The sequence below is a fragment of the Emys orbicularis genome, chromosome 16 (genome assembly GCF_028017835.1).
Source record: "Emys orbicularis isolate rEmyOrb1 chromosome 16, rEmyOrb1.hap1, whole genome shotgun sequence".
Classification (NCBI taxonomy): Eukaryota; Metazoa; Chordata; order Testudines; family Emydidae; genus Emys; species Emys orbicularis.
Genome location: NC_088698.1, coordinates 1297932 through 1323985, shown reverse-complemented (window position 1 = coordinate 1323985; position 26054 = coordinate 1297932). Strand labels below are relative to the sequence as shown.

The window sequence follows — 26054 nt, the reverse complement described above, 5'->3', positions numbered from 1 at the left end:
CATATCTTTCAATTAAACATTTGCTAGCAGTACTTTTTGTACAGTGGAATCAGGGCCGGCTTTAGGAAGTGCGGGTCTTCCGCGGCATTGAAGGACCCGCCGCTGAAATGCCGCCGAAGACCCGGAGCGAGTGAAGGGCCCGCCGCCAAAGTGCTGCCGAAGACCCGGACCGCCGCCGGGTGAGTAAAAATTAGAAAGGCGCCTAAGTTAGGTGCTCTACTTTAGGGCACGGGGCCCTCTTAGGTGCGGGACCCGATTCGGGGGAATCAGCCTAAAGCCGGCCCTGAGTGGAATAGCACCAGCCCCCACATGTTGGACTCAGAAAATGTAACATGCCAACTGCTTCCTGGGCCATAGCATTGTGTTGAGGACTGATTTGATTTTGTAGGTCATAGTTGGTTGTTCAGCTTGAATTATATATTTAACTTTCTCTTTAACCTGTAGCTCTTAATGTTTTCAGATTTAGCTTTTCTCTCTAGATCGCATGTATTTGACTTTTCTCTCAGTTGTAGAGTCAATACTAGCTATTTAGCCTGCATTAGGAAAATTGGTTTCACTCTCCCTACAAAATTCCCTTCAGAAACGATAGCTCCAAAAATTATAACTTGCTATATTTTATTTTCTTTCCTTGGACTGTTTTTGGAAAGGCTTCAAAACAAAGTTCTGAAATATGCTTTCATGCACTGAGCCAGTAGAAGGCAGTGTGCTCTAGACCTGATGTACCAAATGCATGCAGGGTTAAAAAAGGGAAGGGTTTAAAACATGCAAACTATATTTTTCATGGGAAAAATACAGTCTTTTAATTTGTAATTATAATGTTGAAATGAAACTAGTGATGGGGTGATTAGTACCAATTTTATATGAATGTCTCTACAGAGTGCAGGACTCAGAATCTGCAAAGTCAAGACCTTAATTAATTTAGGGGACACAACTGCTGTCTTTAACCATCAGTGCAACCGGAGTATTATCTGGATGACATTCAGATAAAATTGGTACTAATCACCCCACCACTAGTTTCATTTCAACATTATAATTACAAATGAAAAGACTATTTTCCCCATGAAAAATATAGTTTGCATGTTTTAATCCTAAGAGTAAATTTTATTTATGTACTCTGGGGCCACCTGTTTATAACTGTAAACTCCTTAATAAATTTGTACAAATTTGGGCAAACCCTTATTTCACCATGCTTGTTCTGAGTCCTATTCCATAGTGAACAGGTACCAATTGGAAATGCTAAGCTAGTGTTGTAATTATGGAATATTATTTTGCAGACTAGTGGCTCTTGTGGTCAGGATACTCTAATTAGTCTTCCATTACTGTTTCTTTCCTGCTGTAATGTGAAAACAAAGCTCAAATGAAAGAAGCATTGTTTATACTTGCCCTCTGGTAAAATATTAGTAAGAGAAGAAACAGTTTAGCATTTGAGGGAGGTGTAGGACTACAGACACTGTGACTTGTCCACCTTGGTTTGAAGTAAGTTCATTGTTCAAATGGAATACAGTATTTACTCTGTATCTGATCAGAAAATGTGTTTTTGTTTGTAGGGATACACATTAATAGATTGCAGTTTATGTTATGTATTTCTGTTTTGACTCCCTTTTGAGGCCCTGATTCAGCAAGATACTTTAAACACATTCCTTACTTTGAGTATGTGAGTAGGCTCATTGAATGGGACTACTCATGAGTTTAGACATGTGCATAAGTACCTTAATGAATCAGGGCCCGAGCAACTAGGACAAGATAATACTGGTTTATTTAATAATTCCAAAATTATGCTCTTTATACATCGGGCCCTACCAAATTCACAGCCATGAAAAACACGTCACAGACCGTGAAATCTGGTCTTTTGTGTGCTTTTACCCTATACCAGGGGTCTGCAACCTTTCAGAAGTGGTGTGCCAAGTCGTCATTTATTCACTCTAATTTAAGGTTTCGCGTGCCAGTAATACATTTTAACGTTTTTAGAAGGTCTCTTTCTCTAAGTCTATTAATATATAACTAAACTATTGTTGTATGTAAAGTAAACAAGGTTTTTAAAATGTTTAAGAAGCTTCATTTAAAATTAAATTTAAAATGCAGAGCCCCCCGGGACCGGTGGCCAGAGCCGGGCAGTGTGAGTGCCACTGAAAATCAGCTCGCGTGCCGCCTTTGGCACACGTGCCATAGGTTGCCTACCCCTGCCCTATACTATACAGATTTCACAGGGGAGACCAGCATTTCTCAAACTGGGGGTCCTGACCCAAAAGGGAGTTGCAGGGGGTTCGCCAGGTTATTTTAGGGGGGTTGCGGTATTGCCACCCTTCTGCACTGCCTTCTGGGCTGGGAAGCCAGAGAGCGGCGGCTGTTGGCTGGGCGCCCAGCTCTGAAGGCAGTGCTGCGCCAGCAGCGGCGCAAAAGTAAGGGTGGCAATGCCATACCATGCCACCCTTACTTCTGTGCTGCTGCCTTCAGAGGTGGGCAGCCAGAGAGTGGCAGCTGCTGGCTGAAGGCCGAGCTTTGCAGGCAGCAGTGCAGAAATAAGGGTGGCAATACCATACCATGCCATGCTTACTTCTGCACCACTGCTGGCGGCGGTTCTGCCTTCAGAACTTGGCTCCTGGCCAGCAGCCGCTGCTCTCCAACTGCCCAGCTCTGAAGGCAGCGCCACTAGTAACAGCAGCACAGAAGCAAGGGTAGCAGTACCGCAACCCCCTCTACAATAACCTTGAAGCACCCTCCCCCCCACACACACCTCCTTTTTGGGTCAGGACCCCTACAATTACAACACTGTGAAATTTCAGATTTAAATAGCTGAAATCATGAAATTTGCTATTTTTAAATCCTATGACCATGAAATTGACCAAAATGGACCATGAATTTGGTAGGGCTCTATCTATACATATGGTTTAATTTGACTTCATGTTTGATATATCTTTCAGTATGATGTTAGCAAGAATCACAGACCATTTTCTTTACAATGATGATGAATTTTCCCCTGGTTATTGTCCCTGTGGAAATTCAGAGAGCCAAATCATAGGCAAATACAAAAGATATAAGGTTATGGGGGAAGGACAACTCCCTAGGATAATTACATTACTATCTGAATAATTATTTTTACTATCCATTACAGTTTACACAACAGCATCTGAAATAGAAAGAACAGTTTATTCTCATCTCTGGTTTGCACAGAGGTTAATCACTCATCACATTTTATGACCTGATATCTCTGCATGAAAATTAATAAATGTATGTTTGGTTCTGGGACAGGTGTCAGTTCTCTACCTTTGAGCAATGTCAAGAGTGGCTTAAGCGACTGAACAATGCCATTCGCCCTCCTTCGAAGATAGAGGACCTTTTTTCATTTGCATACCATGCTTGGTGTATGGAGGTGTATGCCAGCGAAAAAGAACAGCATGGGGATTTGTGCCGGCCAGGTATGCAGAAACACTTTGCCTATCCCAAGAGATACTTTGGCCTTTAGCTGCCTGTCTGCTGCCCCTTTATCTTGTGATTCCTGGAATGCAGAATTCGTGAGCTTGCAAAAAAGTGTATTGACAAAGTGTGAATTCTGTGCTAATGTTACCCTTTACTTGAATACCCAGTTTTAAACAACTTCACATGAATTGTCTAACTGAAGTACTGTATTAACTTTGTGCTCTTATAAGGTGACCCTTCGCCAGTCCAACATTGGTATTATCATGTCAGACTTCCATGTGTGCAAACTCTTAACATTTGTTCTCACCAAGATCTCGGGGGGGGCTGTGTATGAGTTAACCAAGCAGAGCTGGTGTATGGGAGTTGTGAAGGATCCTTTTGCACCTTGAGATCCAGGTTTGAATCCTCACTCATGTCCCAATTAGAATTGAGTTTAATTTCATTCTGGTTCCCATTTGTACCCATTAAAAACTCACAAAATTTAACACAGTTAAATGTAAATGGCAATTTCTGTTCAGTTGGGGTCCAGGATATTGCCAATCAAGTTTCATTTAAATTGGCACTGTCATGTGGAGAAAGCCTGCATAACTCTTTCTCCCATTTTCTTTCTTCAGCCAGCACTGTTAGCACTTTATTTTCACGAATGCTGCACTCACCTATAGATTAAAATAGAGAAATAGCTAAATAACAAAAGAAAAATAGAGACCTCTTTTTCTTCCAAGCTGAATATCCCAGAGTAGAAACAGTGGTTCTTCTTCGAGTTGTGTCCCTATGGGTTCTCCACTGTAGGTGTGCTTGTGTCCCTGCACTGCAGATCAGAGAACTTCCGTAGCAGTGTCCCTTAGGCCCATGCATGCACTGTCTCCCTTCCTGACCCGCCTCGATGCTAGTCAGTGCACTCATCCTCTTCCTCAGAGATCTCCCTATCCATTAACAAGGCCATTCTGGACCCGCCAAGGACTATCAAGCAGACCCCAGCACTCGTGGTACCTATTTGCAAACGGGTGGACAAAAAATATTATGTCCCAGTGTGGGAGACTGAGTTCCTCATCTCCCACCCTCCACCCAACTCCATTGTGGTGGATGCTGTTAATTCCCATGGCTGTCAGTACCTGATGAGGTCCACTCCCTATGATAGAGACTGGAAGTGTTTGGACCTTTTCGGAAAGAAGGTATACTCCTCAGCCATGCTTCAGTTTCGAATCACCAACTACCAAGCCCTGATGGTGAAATATGATTATGTAAATTATTCTAAGCTGATTTTACTGAGCTGCTGCCTGAGTCACATCGCAACCAATTTAAGGCCATTATTCAGGAGGGACAGTTAATAGCAAAAACAACGTTACAATCTGCCCTCAATGCAACCAACACAAGGGCCACATCCATCTCCATGGCTGTGGTGATGCGACGTGTTTCATGGCTCCATCTCTTGGGCTTCCTGAAGGAGGTACAGTCAACCGTCAAAGACCTTCCCTTTGAAGACGCTAAACTCTTTGCAGAAAATATTGGTGCCTTTCTTCACACCCTGAAGGATTCTTGAGCCACTCTTCATTCGCTGGGCATCTATACACTAGGACAAAAGAGGAAGTTTAGTCCACAGCCCTAGCACAAACCACACACCTCCCAATATCCAGCTCAATGCTAGTACAAGCTGCAGAGGAAGAAAGAATACATTTTCAAGGTGTAAACCATCTGGCCCGCAACGTGTCTCGTCCCAGGTGTCTACATCCAATCTCCAATTTTGACGTGTTGGTCAAGGCATCGATAGACTCCCCACAACTGCTGCAGCCAACCACGGCTATCCACCATTTGGCCACCGATGTTATGCATTCTGCAGCACCTGGGAATGCATAACATCGGAACAATGGATCCTAGAGATTGTTCACAATGGGTACTCTATCCATTTTACTTCTTCGAGTGATTACTCCTGTGTATTCCACAGTAGGTGTGCGTGCTCGCCACGTGCACCGGTGCTGGAAGTTTTTCCCTTAGCAGTACCCGTAGTGGGGGAGCACCGCTGCGACCCCTGGAGTGGCGCCTCTATATCACGCTATAAGGGGATCTGTGCACTCCCCCCACCCTCAGTTCCTTCTTGCCGCCAGTGAAGGTAGTCGGAACTTCGTGCTCCAGCTCTGCTGTAGCATTTCTAGCCTTAGTAGTACAACTCTTCTTAGTAGTCTGATTCTCTAGTTAGTTGCCTGGCTCGGGGCATGCCCCGTGCCCCAGGCTTCAAGTCGTGCGACTCCTGTCGCAGTTCTATGCCCAGAAGCGACCCACACTCTCAGTGCCTTCGCTGTCTGGGCGAGACTCACGTAAGTGAGCGTTGTAAAATTTGCAGATCATTCAAACCAAGAACGAAACGTGAAAGGGATATCCGTCTCCGGGCCCTACTAATGGAGTCGGCATTGGCCCCGCACCGGCACGCCAACCCAACTCGGTGTCGGGCACGTCGTCGGTGCGGAGCGACGCCCCATCAACCAGTCGGCACCGCTCCCCCGCTAAGAAGCAAGGGAAGACTCAGCGGTGCCGAGAGAAGGACAGGGGTGAGGCCACAACCGAGTTGGGCAGCCCACGATCCCCCTCGGGACCCAGACCTCCGACTCGTGCTGAGCGGAGTAGTCTGGTCCTGTCCACACGTGCCTCTCCTGCGGTGAGAATACCGTCGACGCCGGAGGCAGCACAGGCAGCGCGTGACATCCTTGCCCTTCTGGTGCCAGGCACGCCGCCCGAGAGAGGCCCTCGCTCCCGAGGGAAGCCGCCGCTGGGAGCTCATCAACCCTCCCCGGTCCGGCATAGCCCCCGTTCCGAGGATGAGGTGCCTACCCGTTCTGCGAGGCCATCTCGTAGCCCGTGTCAGACTTCCACTCCACTGGCCGATTTGCCTGAGAGGGAGTCCCTAGCGTCCTCCACTACCCAGAGGGGTTGCAGGCACCGAGACAAGAGGTGTCAACGCACCTCTTCCTACCGGAGTTATAGGAACAGGTCTCGCCGCCATCGGCACCGACGCTCAGATTCGAGTGTTCGCTCCGACAGGCGTAGTTTGCGAAGCACCCCTCGGCCGTCACTGGCACTGAGGCGTCATAGCCATGGTTGCCGGGGGAATCTGGAAGCAGTACCTCTGACGGGTACAGGTCTTCTTCGTCGAGATCTAAATCTCGAGGCTGGCACCGACACGGCCGTGGACACTCCCGTCGCTCGTACGGTACCGTGCGCTCTTCAGCGACTTCGGCTTCGGCACCCAGCCGCCCATCCCCAGGCCGCGCCATCCCACACGATCAAGCGGCTCCGCTAGGTCCCCAAATGGGGCACTGGCAAGGGGCACCCTGGCAAGGGCAGTGGTGTCAGTGGGCACCTTGGCCCCAACTACCAGCACTGACGAGACCCCGTTCGGTGGCCGGGGAATCGCAGGTACATTTGACGTCCCCGCCTCGGCACCGGGAAAAGTCAATGGGCACCGAGACAGCGGCACCGCACCCGAGCTCGGACTTGGGGGTTGAACCGCCGGTACCGCCCAATGCCCTGGGGGCAGATCCGGTCCTGGCACCGGAGGAATCCATTGCGGTGCCACCACCCGCCTTGCAGAAAGATTTTAAGGCTCACCAGGAGTTCCTTAGGCAGGTCGCCTCGAATCTCCAGCTCCAGGCTGAGGAAATGGAGGAGCCGTCGGACACTTTGTTCAACGTCTTGTCCTCCTCGGCACCGGACCGTGTGGCCCTAGCTCTCCACCAGGGGGTGACCAATATCTTGACTTCGCTTTGGCAAACCCCGGCGTCCTTGGCACCTATTTCTAAAAAGGCGGAGAGAAAGTACTTTGTGCCAGCAAAGGGGCATGAATATTTGTACTCTCACCTGGCACCCAACTCTCTGGTGGTGGAGTCTGTAAACCACCAAGAGAGGCATGGCCAACCCACCCCCACCCCCAAGGATAAAGACACCAGGAGACTGGATTCCTTCGGCAGGAAGGTTTATTCATCGGCAAGCTTCCAGCTCAGGGTGGCAAATCACCATGCCCTCCTGAGCCGGTATGATTTTAACTTGTGGGGGGGGTCTGCCAAAATTCAAACCTCTTCTTCAGGAAAAGGACAAGAAGGAGTTCAGAGCTTTGGTCGACGAAGGCGCCGCGGTGGCGAAAGCGGCCCTCCAAGCGGCTTCGGACACGGCAGATACAGCAGCGCGTTCGATGGCCTCGGCTGTTGCCATGCGCAGGGCGTTGTGGCTCTCGCTGTCAGGACTGTCCGCGGAGTCCCAGTCCCTCATGCAGGACTTGCCTTTCGACGGGAAAGCCCTGCTTGCGGATCAGACAGACACCCGTCTGCACAGGATGAAGGACTCCCACACCACCCTGCAAACTCTGTGCCTATATGTCCCACCAGCTAAGGGTGGTGTCAAACCCAGGCCACAGACCTCGGTTCCTCCGGCTAGAGGCAGATATGAGCCCCCGCCTAAGAGGCCAAGGGAGCAGAGACGCAGGTCCTAGCGTCAGTCCTGCCCGGCCCAGCGACCTGGGAAGAGGCGGTTTTGACACTTTGAGGGGGGCCACCGGGCCTGTTGCCAGGGTAGCCCCCAGTTAATAAAGTTTATGTTCTGCAACCGTTTATCTGCCTTCCGAGTGCAATGGTCCCGTATAACGTCGGACCAGTGGGTCCTCAGCACCATTTCCAAGGGCTACATGTTGCAGTTCGCTTCGTCCCCCCCTCCCCAACGCCCGCCCCCGGGGACACAGAGCATGTCCTCCTAGACCAGGAAGTGACGCGCCTCCTCATCCTAGGTGCGGTGGAGAAGGTACCTCGGGAATTTGGTTTTTACTCCCGGTATTTCCTGATCCCGAAGGCAAAAGGTGGGCTCAGGCCCATCCTCGACCTGCAGAACCTCAACCAGTTTATGGTCCATTACAAGTTCTGTAGGGTTTCCCTGGCCACTATTATTCCATCCCTAGACCCGGGGGATTGCTTTGCAGCCCTGGACCTCCAGGATGCGTATTTCCACATACATATTTTCGAGGGTCACGGGCGCTTCCTCCATTTCCCGGTGGGGCGGGACCACTACCAGTTTACGGTCCTTCCCTTTGGCCTCTCCACGGCACCCAGGGTTTTTACCAAATGCATGGCGGTAGTGGCAGCCCACCTCAGGAGGAACGGGCTGCAAATTTTCCCCTACCTGGACGACTGGCTGCTCAAGGGCAAGTCTCGGTCCCAGGTGCAGGCCCAGCTGAAATTCTTACTGGCTACATGCGAGAGTCTAGGCCTAGTGGTAAACGAGGACAAGTCCACGCTAGTTCCGGTTCAGCGCATACACTTCATAGGAGCGCTGTTAGACTCGGTGGTGGCCACGGCCTCTCTCCCCCGGGACAGGTTCGAGACGCTCAAAAGTCTCATAGCCTCAGTCACGGCCTTCCCCGTGACGACGGCAAGGGTGTGCCTTCAAATCTTAGGCCACATGGCAGCATGCACCTCCGTGGTGTGACATGCCTGGCTCAGAATGAGGCCCCTCCAACTCTGGCTGGCCTCCCAATATTCCCAGGCCAGGGACGGCCTGGACAAGGTTGTCACGTTACCTCCCAACGTAGTGGCTGACCTGCAATGGTGGTCCCTCCCGACCAACATGTTACAAGGGATCCCCTTCCAAGAGACCCCTCCCTCACTAGATCTGGTGTCGGACGCCTCGGACCTGGGGTGGGGAGCCCATGCAGGGAGCTTCCAAACCCCGGGCAGATGGTCGACCTTGGAATTGTCCCTGCACATAAACATCAGGGAGCTCAGGGCGGTGCGCCTGGCGTGCATAGCCTTCAGCCTACACCTGCGGGGGAAGATGGTCAGAGTCCTCACAGACAATACGGCCGCGATGTATTACATCAACAGGCAAGGGGACACGCGCTCCTCGGCCTTGTGCCAGGAAGCCTTGGACCTATGGGAATTCTGCATAGCCCATGATATCTCTCTGAGGGCTTTTCACCTACCCGGCACGCGCAATACGCGAGCTGATCGCTTCAGCAGGGTTTTCTCCCACCAATACGAGTGGTCACTCCACTGGGAGGTCGCCGGCAACTCTTCTGAGAGTGGGGAGCTCCCCAGGTAGATCTCTTTGCTACCGCCCAGAATCGTCTCTGCCCCCAGTTTTGCTCCAGGGCAGGGGCAGAAAGGGGGGCGATCTCGGATGCATTCCTCCTCCGGTGGTCAGGCCAACTGTTCTATGCCTTTCCACTGTTTCCACTGATAGGCAAGGTCCTGCAGAAAGTAAAGGCAGACAGGTTGAGGGTTATCCTCATAGCCCCGGATTGGGCCCGCCAGCATTGGTACGGGACCCTTCTGCAACTGTTAGTGGCCCACCCGCGGAGGCTGCAGCTCCGCCCGGATCTCCTCTCCCAGGAGAGGGGATGCCTTCTCCATCCCAACCTGGCCGCGCTTCACTTGACAGCGTGGTTGCTCCATGGTTGAACGAGGAGGAGGGAAGGTGTTTGGAGGATGTCAGAAGAATTCTGCTGGAGAGCAGAAAACCGTCTACACGACGGACCTACTTAACCAAATGGTTTAGGTTTTCTAGGTGGGCGGGAGAGCGGGGCGCCTCCCCGTCTTCCGCACCCCTCCAGCTTATTCTAGATTACCTCCTGTCCCTTAGGACCCAGGGTCTAGCTCTGGCCTCCGTCAGGGTACATTTAGCGGCCATTTCAGCCTTTCACCCTCTGGTGCAGGGTCACTCGATTTTTTTCCCATGAGATGACCTCCCGCTTTTTAAGGGGACTAGACCGTACATTTCCGTACGCCAGGGCCCCGGTACCGCAATGGGATCTGAATCTAGTGCTATCCCTCCTCACAGGCTCTCCCTTTGAGCCCTTGGCCACGTGTTCCTGGTCCCACCTGTCCTGGAAAGTGGCATTCTTGGTGGCTATCACCTCAGCCCGTTGGGTCTCGGAGCTAAGAGCCTTGACCTCGGAACCCCTGTATACGGTCTTCCATAGGGATAAGGTCCAGCTTCGCCCACACCCTGTGTTTCTCCCCAAGGTCGTCTCTGGCTTCCATATGGATCAGGATGTTTTCCTACCAGTACTCTGCCCTAAGCCCCATTCCTCCAACGAGGAACGCCGCCTACACACGCTAGACGTACGTAGGGCGCTGGCCTTTTACCTGGACCAGACCAGGCCGTTCAGGAAATCCTCGCAGTAGTGGCCCCTGCCTCGGCCCTTTTACCCCGTCCACCCCTCTCCCCCAGCCCAGCTCGGGGGAGGGGGGGGGGTGCAGACAGGAGTAAGGGGAGGGCTTGACCCTGAAAAGTTTGGGGGCCACTGGACTAGACAAACCCCAGTAACTACCCACCAGGGTCAAAAACTATTTGGGCTGGTGGAAAGACCCAGCAAAGGGATTCCCTTCTCGCAAAACCCCGCATTGTTGCTTTCCACCCCCGATGCATTGCTCAGAGGGTGAGTGCACATCTAAACGACCTCATGACACAAGGCAAGTGGTCACCCACAGAGATATCTCTTTACATCAACCTCCTCGAGCTAAGGGGGGGGGGGCAGAAATGTCTGTGCCCACTTCCTCCTGCTGATCAAAGGATCGCACACGAGTCCTAACAGACAATGTAGCCTGTATATACGACATAAATTGACACAGAGGAGCCAGGTTGCCCTCCCTCTGCATGGAGGCAGTGAGACTATGGAACTGGTTTATTGCCCACGACGTCACACTGTCAGCAGCTTACCTTCCAGGCACACAAAACTCGATAGCAGACAGTCTCAGTTGCAGTTTCCCACACAACCACAAGTGGGAGCTAGACCCAGTAGCACTTCACCATCTATTCAGGCGATGGGGGATGCCAACCACAGATCTGTTTGCCACTTACCTGAGCAAGAAATGTCCACACTACAACTCCACAGCAGGGATAGGACAACACTCCCTGGGCGATACTCACCTCCTGCCCTGGGATGGGGATCTTCTCTATGACTTTCCTCTCTTTACCCTACTGTTGAAAGTCCTGCTGAAAATAAACAGAGACGGAGAACACGTCATATTGATTGCTCCCACTTGGCGGAGACGGACCTGGTACTCTTACCTGTCACAGCTCGCCACGTGCCCGCCAGTCCCTCTCCCAGTCACTCCATACCTCCTCTCGCAGAACAACAGACATACCCTACATTCCAACCTGGGTATTCTTTACCTCAAGGCATGGCTGCTTCTTGGTTCCAACACCGAAAAAGCTCCTGTTTGAAGGAGGTACAAGAGATATTATTACACACTAGAAAGTTCTTGATACAACGTACTTACCTGCAAAAATGGTCCAGGTTTTGGATTTGGTATACTTCCCACAAATCTCTGTGACATCTGTGACTCTTCCACATATGCACTGACCCTAAAGAATCATAGAATATTAGGTTGGAAGAGATCTCAGGAGGTCATCTACTCCAATTACCTGCTCAAAGCAGGACCAACACCAACTAAATCATCCCAGCCAGGGCTTTGTCAATCCTGACATTAAAAACCTCTAAGGAAGGGGATTCCGCCACCTCCCTAGGTGACCCATTCCAGTGCTTCACCACCCTCCTAGTGAAATAGTGTTTCCTAATATCCAACCTAGACCTCCCCCACTGCAACTTGAGATCATTGCTTCTTGTTCTGTCATCTGCCACCACTGAGAACAGTCTAGCTCCATCCTTTTTGGACCCCCCCCCCTTCAGGTAGTTGAAGGCTGCTATCAAATCCACCCTCACTCTTCTCTTCTGCAGACTAAATAAGCCCAGTTCCCTCAGCCTCTCCTCGTAAATCATGTGTCCCAGCCCCCTAATCATTTTCGTTGCCCTCCGCTGGACTCTCTCCAATTTGTCCACATCCCTTCTGTAGTGGGGGGACCAAAACTGGATGCAGTACTCCACGTGTGGCCTCACCAGTGCCGAAGAGAGGGGAACAATCACTTCCCTCGATCTGCTGGCAATGCCGTTAGCCTTCTTGGCAACAAGGGCACATTGCTGACTCATATCCAGCTTCTCAACCACTGTAATCCCTAGGTCCTTTTCTGAAGAACTGCCTCTTAGCCAGTCGGTCCCCAGCCTGTAGCAGTGCATGGGATTCGTCCTTCCTAAGTGCAGGACTCTGCACTTGTCCTTGTTGAACCTTATCAGATTTCTTTTGGCCCAATCCTCCAATTTGTCTAGGTCACTCTAGACCTTATCCCTACCCTCCAGCGTATCTACCTCTCCCCCCAGTTTAGTGTCATCTGCGAACTTGCTGAGGGTGCAATTAATCCCATCATCCAGATCATTAATAAAGATGTTGAACAAAACCAGCCCCAGGACTGACCCCTGGGGCACTCTGCTTGATACCGGCTGCCAACTAGACATCGAGCCGTTGATCACTATCCATTGAGCCCAACAATCTAGCCAGCTTTCTATCCACCTTATAGCCCATTTATCCAATCCATACTTTTTTAACTTGCTGGCAAGAACACTGTGGGAGACCGTATCAAAAGATATATCACATCCACCGCTTTCCCCATATCCACAGAGCCAGTTGTCTCATCATAGAAGGCAGTCAGGTTGGTCAGGCATGACTTGCCCTTGGTGAATCCATGTTGACTGTTCCTGATCACCTTCCTCTCCTCCAAGTGCTTCAAAATGGATTCCTTGAGGACCTGCGCCATGATTTTGCCGGGGACTGAAGTGAGTCTGACCGGTCTGTAGTTCCCCGGGTTCTCTTTCTTCCCTTTTTTAAATATGGGCACTATATTTGCCTTTTTCCAATCGTCCGGGACTGTCAGAGTCCACCTGACAGCTATAACATCCTTCCACCAGACAGTAGAGGGATAGTCAGTGCTGTCCCACCTGACCAATAAAAGGTTCCTCAAGGGTATAGTAAACCTTTTCCCGCAACCTCGACTTTCTGCTCTCACGTGGTATTCAAAGCACTGATTAGGCCTCCCTTCGAACCCATGGTCACCTGTTCAGTTACATACCTCTAAGTGAAAAGAGCTTCCTGGTAGTGATTACCTTGGCTGGGAGAATAGGAGGAATATCGGTACTGATGGCACGTCCCATCTACATGGTGTTCTTCTGGGACAAGGTTACGCTCAGACCACACCCGAAATTCACTCCCAAAATAACCTCCCTATTTCACATGAATCATTTGATTCACCTTTCAACTTTTACCCCAAGCCTCACCGAGACAACAGGGGGGCTATACTCCATGCTCTAGATGTCAGGAGAGCCCTAGCCTTCTACCTGGACATAATGAAGGTTTTCAGGAAGTCCCCATGACTTTTCTTCTCCATTGTGGAAAGATCCAAGGGCTCAGCAATATCAGCCCAAAGACTGTCCAACTGCATCAGATAATGTTATCAAGTTGACAATATAATCCCTCGAGATACTCTTCGTACACACTCCACAAGGTCGATGTCCTCATCCGTTGCTTTGTTCAAAAATGTCCCTATCTGAGAGATCTGTAGAGTGGTGACATGGTCGTCAGTCCACACCTTCGCAGAACACTATGTGATCACTGCGGACTTCGCCTCTGATACCATCTTCAGCTCCACAGTGTTGTCATCTGTAACTGACTCGAATCCAAAGTCCTAGTCCTCCAGTGGGGTTACAGCTCAGGAGTCACCTACAGTGGAGCATCCATAGGGACACTACTCAAAGAAAAAGTTACTCAGCTTGTGTAGTTATGATTGTCCTTCGAGATGTGTGTCCCTATGGGTGCTCCATAACCTCCCCTCCTCCCCTCATCTTCAGAGTTCTTGTGTATGACCCCGCAGTAGAGAAGGAACATGTCCTGACTAGCCTCATGGTGGGGCATGAGAGGAGGCTGTGCATGTGGAGGCCTAACAGACACTGCTACCGAAGTTCTCTGATCATAGGGATGCAAGCACACCTACAGTGTAGCACCCATAGGGACACACATCTCGAAGAACCATCGTTACTGCACAAGGTAACTTCTTATTCTGCTAAATATTCTTTTTCCAGGGTCGTGATCTTTTCTGAACCAATACTTGGAAACTGAAAATAATAGAAAGTAATAGAAATGAAGACACAAAAGTAGTAGTATTTATAGAATTATAAAATCATAGGACTGGACGGGACTTGGAGAGGTCTTCTAGTCCAGTCCCCTGCACTTAAGGCAGGACTAAATATCTAGACCATCCCTGACAGGTGTTAGTCTATCCTGCTTTTAAAAATTTCAAATGATGGAGATTCTACAACCTCCTTAGGCTATTTATTCCAGTGCGCTAATGTCCAACCTAAACCACCCTTGCTGCAATTTAAGTCCATTGCTTCTTGTCCTAGCTGCAGAGGTTAAGAACAATTTTTCTCCCTCCTCCTTGTAACAACCTTTTATGTACTTGAAAACTGTTATGTCCCCTCTCAGTCTTCTCTTCTCCAGACTAAACAAACCCAATTTTTTCTATCTTCCTTCATAGGTCATGTTTTCTAGATCTTTAATCATTTTTGTTGCTCTTTTGTGGACTTTCTCCAATTTGTCCACATCTTTTCTGAAATGTGGCATCCAGAACTGGACACAGTATTTCAGTTGAGGCCTAATTAGTGTGGAGTAGAGCAGAATTATTACTTCTTGTATCTTGCTTATAACACTCCTGCTAATACATCCCAGAATGATAAGAACATAAGAAAGGCCATACTGGGTCAGACCAAAGGTCCATCCAGCCCAGTATCCTGTCTACTGACAGTGGCCAATGCCAGGTGCCCCAGAGGGAGTGAACCTAACAGGTAATGATGTTTGCTTTTTTTACAACAGTGTTACACTTGCATCTGAAGAAGTGAGGTTCTTACCCACGAAAGCTTATGCTCCCAATACTTCTGTTAGTCTTAAAGGTGCCACAGGACCCTCTGTTGAGTGTTACACTGTTAACTCATATTTATCTTGTGATCCACTATGACCCCCAGATCCCTTTTCACAATGCTCCTTCCTAGGCAGTCATTTCTCAATTTATATATGTGCAACTGATTGTTCCTTCTTAACTGGAGTACTTTGCATTTGTCCTTATTGAATTTCATCCTATTTACTTCAGACCATTTCGCCAGTTTGTCCATATCATTTCAAATTTTAATCCTATCCTCCAAAGCACTTGCAACCCCTCCCAGCTTGGTATTATCTGCAGACTTTATAAGTGTATTCCCTATTCTCTATGCCATTATCTAAATCATGGATGAAGATATTAAACAGAACTGGACCCAGAACTGATCCCTGTTGGATCCCATTTGGTATGCCCTTCCAGCTTGACTGTGAATCACTGATGATTTCTCTCTGGGAATGGTTTTCCAACCAGTTATGCACCCACCGTATAGTAGCTTCATCTAGGTTGCATTTCTCTAGTTTGTTTATGAGAAGGTCATGTGAGACAGTATCACAAGGCTTACTGAAGCCAAGATATACCACATCTACCACTTCCCCCCATCCACAAGGCTTGTTCCCTGTCAAAAAAAGCTATTAGGTTGGTTTGACATGATTTGTTTTTGACAAATTCATGCTGACTGTTACCTATCACCTTATTATCTTCGAGGTGTCTGCAAATTGATTGCTTAATTATTTGCTCCATGATCTTTCCGGGTATTGAAGTTCCCTAGTAGTTCTGTTCCCCGAGCAAGCCTGGGTGCAGTCTACCATTAATTTAGAGTATACCACAGCATTTACTCCTTGATTAACTTTTACTGATCAAAACTACTTCTCCGAAAGTGTAACCTATCCACTGGAAATCACTGGATCCTATTAATTTTCTCATTTTATCCTTTGTGACAATTTTCCCTTCCCCTGGGTTTCACTTATTACTGGTGATGGTTGTTTTTGTACTTTAAGAGTTGAATTATAGCTAGAGTGGATTAGTGGTAGACACACACTAAGTTGGGGGTATAATGAAGGAATTTGCTTCACTACTTTATATTTTATTTCTTTTTATGGAGGTGCCCCAACGTTTGGCATAATTGGTGTAAGAATGCTAAATTGCACTGAAATGTATCTAAATACCAGAAAACCGAAATAAAAGAAATAATAGAAAGTAGAATTCTGAAACCTATTTAATGCATGGAGCATTAGAATAGATTATGGCTCAAGATCAACTATAAAAATCTGGTGTGCCCTTGTTGCCAAGAAGGCTAACGGCATTTTGGGCTGTATAAGTAGGGGCATTGCCAGCAGATCGAGGGACGTGATCATTCCCCTCTATTCAACATTGGTGAGGCCTCATCTGGAGTACTGTGTCCAGTTTTGGGCCCCACACTACAAGAAGGATGTGGAAAAATTGGAAAGAGTCCAGCGGAGAGCAACAAAAATGATTAGGGGGCTGAAGCACATGAGTTATGAGGAGAGGCTGAGGGAACTGGGATTGTTTAGTCTGCAGAAGAGAAGAATGAGGGGGGATTTGATAGCTGCTTTCAACTACCTGAAAGGGGGTTCCAAAGAGGATGGATCTAGACTGTTCTCAGTGGTACCAGATGACAGAACAAGGAGTAATGGTCTCAAGTTGCAGTGGGGGAGGTTTAGGTTGGATATTAGGAAAAACTTTTTCACTAGGAGGGTGGTGAAGCACTGGAATGGGTTACCTAGGGAGGTGGTGGAATTTCCTTCCTTAGAGGTTTTTAAGGTCAGGCTTGACAAAACCCTGTCTGGGATGATTTAGTGGGGATTAGGTCTTGCTTTGAGCAGGGGGTTGGACTAGATGACCTCCTGAGGTCCCTTCCAACCCTGATATTCTATGATTCTATGAAGGGTGTAGACCCATGAAATACTTGTCTTAATTTTCCCAGTCACAGGAAATATAGTCTCAGTTGAGAACTAGGCATCTCAGAAAGAGTATCCTCCCATTCAGAATAGAGGGAGTTCCCTGGCTTGGAGCTGCATCTGTGCAGAGGAAATCACTGGATACCTTCTGACTAAAAACTAATTCTGTTGCATTATAAGGAAAAATTAGTGACTCCATGTATAGTAGTAGATACAAAATTTGCACTTCTCCAATGTCTGGGATGCTCCATTAGTTACTAAGAGGTTGTCCTCTTCTCACTCCATATCTCACACAGGTAGGAAGACAATTGTAGTCTCACTAAGAAAAGTATCCACGCTAGCAGGAAATGTTTTGACACTGTACAAACTGATGCAATAGAAGAAAGTTGTTCTTTCCCACAAGGATCTTAAGTTTTTAAGCTAGATGGCTTCAGTCATATTTTCCATTGGCAACAGCTTGGCTATATATTCTTCACAGGTAACAATGTTTTATGTAAGTGGTGACTGAAATACTATGTGAAGCGTCACCAGATCATAACCACAGACTTCATCAGTTAAGGAAGATGAGTAGCTCATATGAAACATAAAAGCATATTGAAACCAGGAAAACAATTATATGGAAATGTTTGGATTTGAAAGCTGTCAGGCTGGCAATACATAAGAACATAAGAATGGCCATACTGGTTCAGATCAATGGTCCATCTAGCCCAGTATCCTGTCTTCCAACCGTGGCCAATACCAGGTGCTTCAGAAGGAGTGAACAGAACAGGTAATCATCAAGTGATCCATCCCCTGTCACCCATTCCCAGCTTCTGGCAAACCGAGGCTAAGGACAATTCAGAGCATGGTTTTACATCCCTGCCTATCCTGGCTAATAGCCATTGATGGACCTATCCTCCATGAACTTACCTAGTTCTTTTTTGAACCCTGTTATAGTCTTGGCCTTCACAACATACTCTGGCAAAGAGTTCCAGAAGTTGACTGTGTGTTGTGTGAAGAAATACTTCCTTTTGTTTGTTTTAACCTGCTGCCTATTAATTTCATTTGGTGACCCCCCTAGTTCTTGTGTTATGAGAGAGTAAATAACACTTCCTTATTTACTTTCTCCACACCAGTCACCATTTTCAAGACCTCTATCATATCCCCCCTTAGTCATCTCTTTTCCAAACTGAAAAGTTCCAGTCTTATTAATCTCTCCTCATATTGAAGCCATTCCATACCCCTAATAATTTTTGTTGCCCTTTTCTGTACCTTTTCCAATTCAAATATATCTTTTTTGAGATGGGGCGTGCAGTATTCAAGATGTGGACGTAGCATGGGTTTATATAGAGGCAATATGATATTTTCTGTCTTCGTTATCTGTCCTTTTCTTAATGATTCCCTACACTCTGTTAGCTTTTTTGACTGCCTGTGAGTGGATGTTTTCAGAGAACTATTCACAGTGACTCCCAAGATCTCTTTCTTGAATGGTAACAGCTAATTTAGACCCCATCATTTTATATGTATCGTTGGGATTATGTTTTCCTATGTGCATTACTTTGCATTTATCAACATTGAATGTCAATTGCCATTTTGTTGCCCAGTCACCCAGTTTAGTGAGATCCTTTTGTAGCTCTTCGCAGTCTGCCTGGGACTTAACTATTTTGTGTAGTTTTATATCATCTGCAAATTTTGCCACCTCACTGTTTACTCCTTTTTCCAGATCATTTATGAATATGTTGAACAGTACTGGTCCCAGTATAGACCCCTGGGGGACACCACTATTTACCTCTCTCCATTCTGAAAATTGTCTATTTATTCCTACCCTTTGTTTCCTATCGTTTAACCAGTTACTGATCCATCAGAGGACCTTCCCTCTTATCCCCAGGACAGCTTACTTTGCTTACGAGCCTTTGGTGAGGGACCTTGTCAAAGACTTTCTGAAAATCTAAGTACACTATATCCACTGGATCCCCCTTGTCCACATGCATGTTGACCCCCTCAAAGAATTCTAGTACATTGGTGAGGCCTGATTTCCCTTTACAAAAAACATGTTGATTCTTCCCCAACAAATCATGTTCATCTATGTGTCTGATAATTCTTTTTTTTTTTTAACCAGTTTGAAGTCAGGCTTACCGGCCTGTAATTGCCGGGATCACCTCGGGAGCCCTTTTTAAAAATTGGCGTCACATTAGCTATCCTCCAGTCATCTGGTACAGAAGCTGATTTAAATGATAGGTTACAGACTACAGTTAGTCGTACTGCAATTTCACATTTGAGTTCCTTCCGAACTCTTGGGTGAATACCGTCTGGTCCTAGTGACTTATTACTGTTTAGTTTATCAATTTGTTCCAAAAGCTCCTTTAATGACACCTCAATTTGGGACAGTTCCTCAGATTTGTCACCTAAAAAGAATGGCTCAGGTTTGGGAATCTCCCTCACATACTCAGTCTTGAAGACCGATGCAAAGAATTCATTAAGTTTCTGTGAATGGCCATATCTTCCTTGAGTGCTCCTTTAGCATCTCAATCATCCAGTGGCTCCACTGGTTGTTTAGCAGGCTTTCTGCTTCGGATGTACTTGACAACTTTTTGTTGTTACTTTTTGAATCTTTGGCTAGCTGAATTCTTTTTTGGCCTTCCTAATTATATTTTTACACTTCATTTGTTAGAGTTTATGCTCCTTTCAATGTTCCTCACTAGGATTTAACTTCCACTTTTTAAAGGATGCCCTTTTGCCTCTCACTGCTTCTTTTACTTTTTTGTTCAGCCGTGGTAGCACTTTTTTGGTCCTCTTACTATATTTTTTAATTTGGTGTATACATTTAAGTTGAGCCTCTATTATGGTGTCTTTGAAAAGTTTCCATGCAGCTTGCAGGGATTTCACTTTTGGCGCTGTACCTTTTAATTTTTGTTTAACTAACTTCCTCATTTTTGTGTAGTTCCCCTTTCTGAAATTAAACGCTACAGTGTTGGGCTGCTGTGGTATTTTCCCCTGTACAGGGATGTTAAATTTTATTATGTTATGGTCACTATTACCAAGCTATATTCACCTTTTGGACCAGATCCTGTGCTCCACTTGGGAGTAACTCAAGCATTGCCTCTCCTCTTGTGCGTTCCAGGACTTCCAAGAAGCAGTCATTTAAGATGTCAAGTAACTTTATCTCTGCATCCCGTCCTGAGGTGACATGTACCCAGTCAATATGGGATTAGTTGAAATCCCCCTTTATTATTGAGTTTTTTATTTTTATAGTTTCTCTAATCTCCCTGAGCATTTCACAGTCACTATCACCATACAGGTCAGGTGGTTGGTAGTCTATCCCTACTGCTATATTCTTATTATTCAAGCATGAAATTACTACCCATAGAGATTCTGTGGTACAGTTTGGTTCATTTAAGATTTTTACTTCATTTGATTCTATGCTTTCTTTCACATATAGTGCCACTCCCCCACCAGTATGATCTATTTTTGCCTTTGGATATATTTTGTACCCTGGTATTACTGTGTCCTATTGATTATCCTCATTCTATCAAGTTTCTGTGATGCTTTTTATATCAATATCCTCATTTAATACAAGGTACTCGAGTTCACCCAACTTAGTATTTAGACTTCTAGGATTTGTATACAAGCACTTAAAAATATTGTCACTTTTTAGTTGTCTGCCATTATGTGATGTAATTGAATGGGACTCTCTTTCATTTGACTGTTTCTCGTCAGATCCTAACTGTATTTTGTCATCTTCTATCCTCTTCTCCTTTCTTGGATACAGAGAATCTCCATTAATGGATCGTCCCCTAAGGAATGTCTCATTAATAAAGAATACATCATTAATAAATCAGGGACTGATAGTTTCCTTAAGGTATATATGGTGGCAACCGACATTTATGTGGCACCTTTTGTTCGAGATCCCAAACAATTCAACAAACTGTACAAGATATATATATATATATATATATATATATATATATATATATATATATATATATATATATATATATATATATATATATATATATATATATATATATATATATATGTATGTATGTATGTATGTCAGGATCTCTTGAGCCATTACTGAAATGCAGGCTGCATTTAAATAACACAGCAATATGGTAGGAACTTACTGTGTGACCAACAAAATGAACATTCACTCCAAGAGGGAGATGGAATATTTAACAGTATTGCATTGCACACAATTTCTAATTAACAGTAGCCAACATTTCAAGTAGCTGTGTGAAGTAGAGTCTGCATCAGGTTCTATAGATGGGACCTACATCACAATATAATATATGAGCTGTTTTCAAGATAGGCATTGCCATGGGAGGTTTGTCATATGACAGTGCAGAAAGAAGGGTGAGGAACTTTATGGCCAGACCTTATCCAATACAGGGAAGGTGGGATGTTTAAGGAACACTAACTTGAAGGTCATTTTCCTCATCCTATTTCTTAGTATTATTGTGGGTTGAGAACTGATCATCTTTCTACAAAAGTGAGAAGGGAAAAGGAAGTAGTATTACAAATAGCCTACAAATTCTGTAGTATAAGGTCTGGTCTATATTTAGAGTTGCCCCAGTTTAGTTGCAGGTGTAATTTTAAACTGATTTTTGTTAAACCAATGCTAAATCCTGTGTGGACACTCTTAATTTTATTTAAACCAGGCTATATTAATTTATCTTAACCCAATTTCTCAGAATCACGGAGAAGGAGATATTTAGGAAGGTACAGATTATCTGGATCTTTCACCACATCAACACTTTCAGAGAAACAGACAACAAAAAATTTTAAGACTAAAGATTTCATTTAAGATGGAGAATTGAGAATCAGCAATTTTATATCACATTGACAAGTTGAAAACAACAAGAATCAACCAAAATAAAATGTTTCCATTCTACGATTGAGGCTCCTGCCAGAATAATTACTGTAGATTTATTGGTTGCTCTAAAGGACAATTACACTGGTCTACAATTTTTGAGAAGTCATCTGCTTCAGAGATAAAATGTGCTATTTATTATGTATTTTGATTTGCTGAATTCAAATATGACAATTAAAACAACTGATTGGCTACTGTTTCTAAGATATTTAAGTTTTTACATTTTATGTCTATGTATATTGTGTAGATAGTAGAGTTTTAATCATAAATTGTAAACCTAGGTCTTTTCATGTGTTTATGGTTGCTTTACATGATAATATTTCACCTGTCCTGTTTATGTAACACTTTCAAAATCAGCAAAAGGGTTATATAAATAAAATTTATTATGAAACAAAAGGCAAAAAACTATTCTGTACATAGTTTAGTCCTATTCAGTGTCTACTCGGCGCTTCTTGGCTTGTCTCTTGTATTCATTAAATGGAGCATCTCTTGTCACTGTCCAGCAATAGTCTGCAAGCATTGATGGGCTCCATTTGCCCTGATAGCGTTTCTCCATTGTTGCAATGTCCTGGTGAAATCGCTCGCCGTGCTCGTCGCTCACTGCTCCGCAGTTCGGTGGAAAAAAATCTAGATGAGAGTGCAAAAAATGTATCTTTAGTGACATGTTGCAACCAAGGCTTTTGTATGCCTTGAGGAGGTTTTCCACAAACAACCTGTAGTTGTCTGCCTTGTTGTTTCCGAGAAAATTTATTGCCACTAACTGGAAGGCTTTCCATGCCGTCTTTTCCTTGCCACGCAGTGCATGGTCAAATGCATCATCTCGAAGAAGTTCACGAATCTGAGGACCAACAAAGACACCTTCCTTTATCTTAGCTTCACTTAACCTTGGAAATTTTCCACGGAGGTACTTGAAAGCTGCTTGTGTTTTGTCAATGGCCTTGACAAAGTTCTTCATCAGACCCAGCTTGATGTGTAAGGGTGGTAACAAAATCTTCCTTGATTCAACAAGTGGTGGATGCTGAACACTTTTCCTCCCAGGCTCCAATGACTGTCGGAGTGGCCAATCTTTCTTGATGTAGTGGGAATCTCTTGCACGACTATCCCATTCGCAGAGAAAACAGCAGTACTTTGTGTATCCAGTCTGCAGACCAAGCAAGAGAGCAACAACCTTCAAATCGCCACAAAGCTGCCACTGATGTTGGTCATAGTTTATGCACCTCAAAAGTTGTTTCATGTTGTCATAGGTTTCCTTCATATGGACTGCATGACCAACTGGAATTGATGGCAAAACATTGCCATTATGCAGTAAAACAGCTTTAAGACTCGTCTTCGATGAATCAATGAACAGTCTCCACTCATCTGGATCGTGAACGATGTTGAGGGCTGCCATCACACCATCGATGTTGTTGCAGGCTACAAGATCACCTTCCATGAAGAAGAATGGGACAAGATCCTTTTGATGGTCACGGAACATGGAAACCCTAACATCACCTGCCAGGAGATTCCACTGCTGTAGTCTGGAGCCCAACAGCTCTGCCTTACTCTTGGGTAGTTCCAAATCCTTGACAAGGTCATTCAGTTCACCTTGTGTTATGAGGTGTGGTTCAGAGGAGGAGGATGGGAGAAAATGTGGGTCCTGTGACATTGATGGTTCAGGACCAGAAGTTTCATCCTCTTCCTCTTCCTCGTCTGACTCAAGTGAGAATGATTCTGGTGCATCAGGAACCGGCAGTCCTTCTCAGTGGGGTACTGGGCGTATAGCTGATGGAATGTTTGGATAATGCACAGTCCACTTTTTCTTCTTTGACACACCTTTCCCAACTGGAGGCACCATGCAGAAGTAACAATTGCTGGTATGATCTGTTGGCTCTCTCCAAATCATTGGCACTGCAAAAGGCATAGATTTCCTTTTCCTGTTCAACCACTGGCGAAGATTTGTTGCACAAGTGTTGCAGCATATGTGTGGGGCCCACCTCTTGTCCTGATCTCCAATTTTGCAGCCAAAATAAAGGTGATAGGCTCTCTTAACCATAGTGGTTATACTGCGCTTTTGTGATGCAAAAGTCACTTCACCACAAACATAGCAGAAGTTATCTGCACTGTTCACACAAGTACGAGGCATCTCTGCTCACTTTGGCTAAACAGAAATGTGTCCCTTTGCAAAATCAAACACTGACAAATAAGAGAGCACGACACTGTATGATTTCTAGAGCTGATATAGGGCAATTTGTTCAGCAGAGTGATGTAAGCTTCGTTATGATTGCATCATCCATGACTTGGGAATAACATGATGCAATTCATATCATGTATGATACAATACCAGCTTCAGATTGCATCATTCATTGTTTTGCCTAAAAAGCAAGTACTGTCCAAACCCAGTCATAGATTTATTCATAGATCCAGTCAAAGATGTATTTTAGTCATTTCTGGTTTAAATTGAGATCCTTTCCCTTTATAACTCACTTATCCTCCGCCATTCCCAAGTCAAGGGTCGTATATACTGACCCAATAGCATATCTTGAAAACTAGAGCCAATCAACAATTTTAAGCATCATTTTCGTTCTCAGTGACCCAGAATTAGTAAAGTTTGACTACATTTATTTCAGAAGCATTTTGGCTGTAGAGCAGTGTTACCAGTCTGCACCTTGGGCCTGTGGCAGAACTTTTAAAATACTGATGGGTGCATCTAGCTTAAAAAATTCTCATCTGTTATCCAGTCAGTCCTTCTACATGTGAAAACTTTGATGGCCACTTTCTCAAGGCAGCTGATAATTATATCTGCCCTCTGTGCTGAAGGAGTGTGCCACATATTGAGTGATGTGATCACTGCTCCAAAAAAGAAAGAGTTCGAAAAGTTAAAGTTCAGGGCTAAGGGATGAATATGATGGAGACTGCCAGCCGGTTTGATTTCATTTACTAATTTCATTTACTAGTTCTCCACCTGCTGGGTTAGAAAAGGTCAAAATTGTAATGTCAGGAATAATATAAGAAATCTGCAGAACCACAAGGTTGCTGGGCTTTACTTTATATGTCAGAATTGATCCTGTTCTGCTATCTGTAATGGTAATAAGGACTTTATAACTTCTTTCTTTTCTTCACATGAAATGCAACAAACTCAGAGGGTTAGTGCAAATAAAGTTCTATTGAAAGTGATGCTGGAGTCTACAGGACTTCTGCTGTTGCCCAACATTTAGTGAAACTTCTGCACTTCCACAAATTCAAAAGACTTTCATCATATAGCTGAGTTTACACCTTGTCTGTACAATGCTGTCTTATGAGGCTGAAACAAGGAATCGAATTGTCAGTTTGGGTGAATTACACCTAGTGAAGGAATTGTGAGGAGGGCAGTAAGTTAAGTTGTCTCAGGGGCTAAGGGTCCATCTGGGAAGGAGAATAACTGTCATGCTGTTATACTTTGATCATGCTCCATCTCCTCTGACTGAGCTGTGAAGGGGAATGTGGAGTAGAGCCATTGTGCCTGCTCTGAATCACTCAGGGAAGTCCCTACAGAAGGGATAGATCACTGGAGGTTGGATCTGTTTGGCTTATGCCAGTGTGATAGCATGAAGGAGCTGAATCACAAAGGACAATTGGGCCCAAAGTCTTTACCTTTATGCTCTTGGAAGATCAATATTCTCTAGCTATTGGAGGGCCTTTCTAAGACTTTACCTCTCCAAGATGGAACCTAGGTCAAGTTTCCTTTTCCTTCATTTGGAAATGATAGGGATTCTCTGTAGCCTTCGCTTAGAGTGATGCTTGTGTGTTGTCCACCTTTCAAAACAGTCCTAGGCTTGCAGAGCTTAATGTAGACACAGTAGGTTAGATATCATCAGTCTTCTCCCAAAACCAGTACTTTTTGTGTGGCGGGGGAGATAATCCTAAAAAAAATTTTTTGTAAATAACTGCTTGTTAGTTATATGTTGATTTTTTTTCTTTTAGTTATGACAGTAAGTATCTCCATAAGCACACGAAACTTGTTTCAATTTTGTGACCTAAAAAAGAAAAAAGAGTAATTGCCATATCAAAAGACCATTGGTTCATCCAATCATATATGCTGCCCCAGTTCTGGCTTA

At 45.5% G+C, this 26054-nt stretch overlaps 1 protein-coding gene across 1 annotated transcript in view; it reads left to right on the top strand.

Annotated features, from left to right (window-relative positions):
* MTMR3 (myotubularin related protein 3) overlaps nucleotides 1-26054 on the top strand; it is a 161298-nt gene that overhangs the window by 92798 nt on the left and 42446 nt on the right. Inside the window, exon 9 of the mRNA XM_065417640.1 lies at nucleotides 3250-3416. Coding sequence (XP_065273712.1) covers nucleotides 3250-3416 — 167 coding nt within the window. The remainder of the gene's footprint in view (nucleotides 1-3249; nucleotides 3417-26054) is intronic.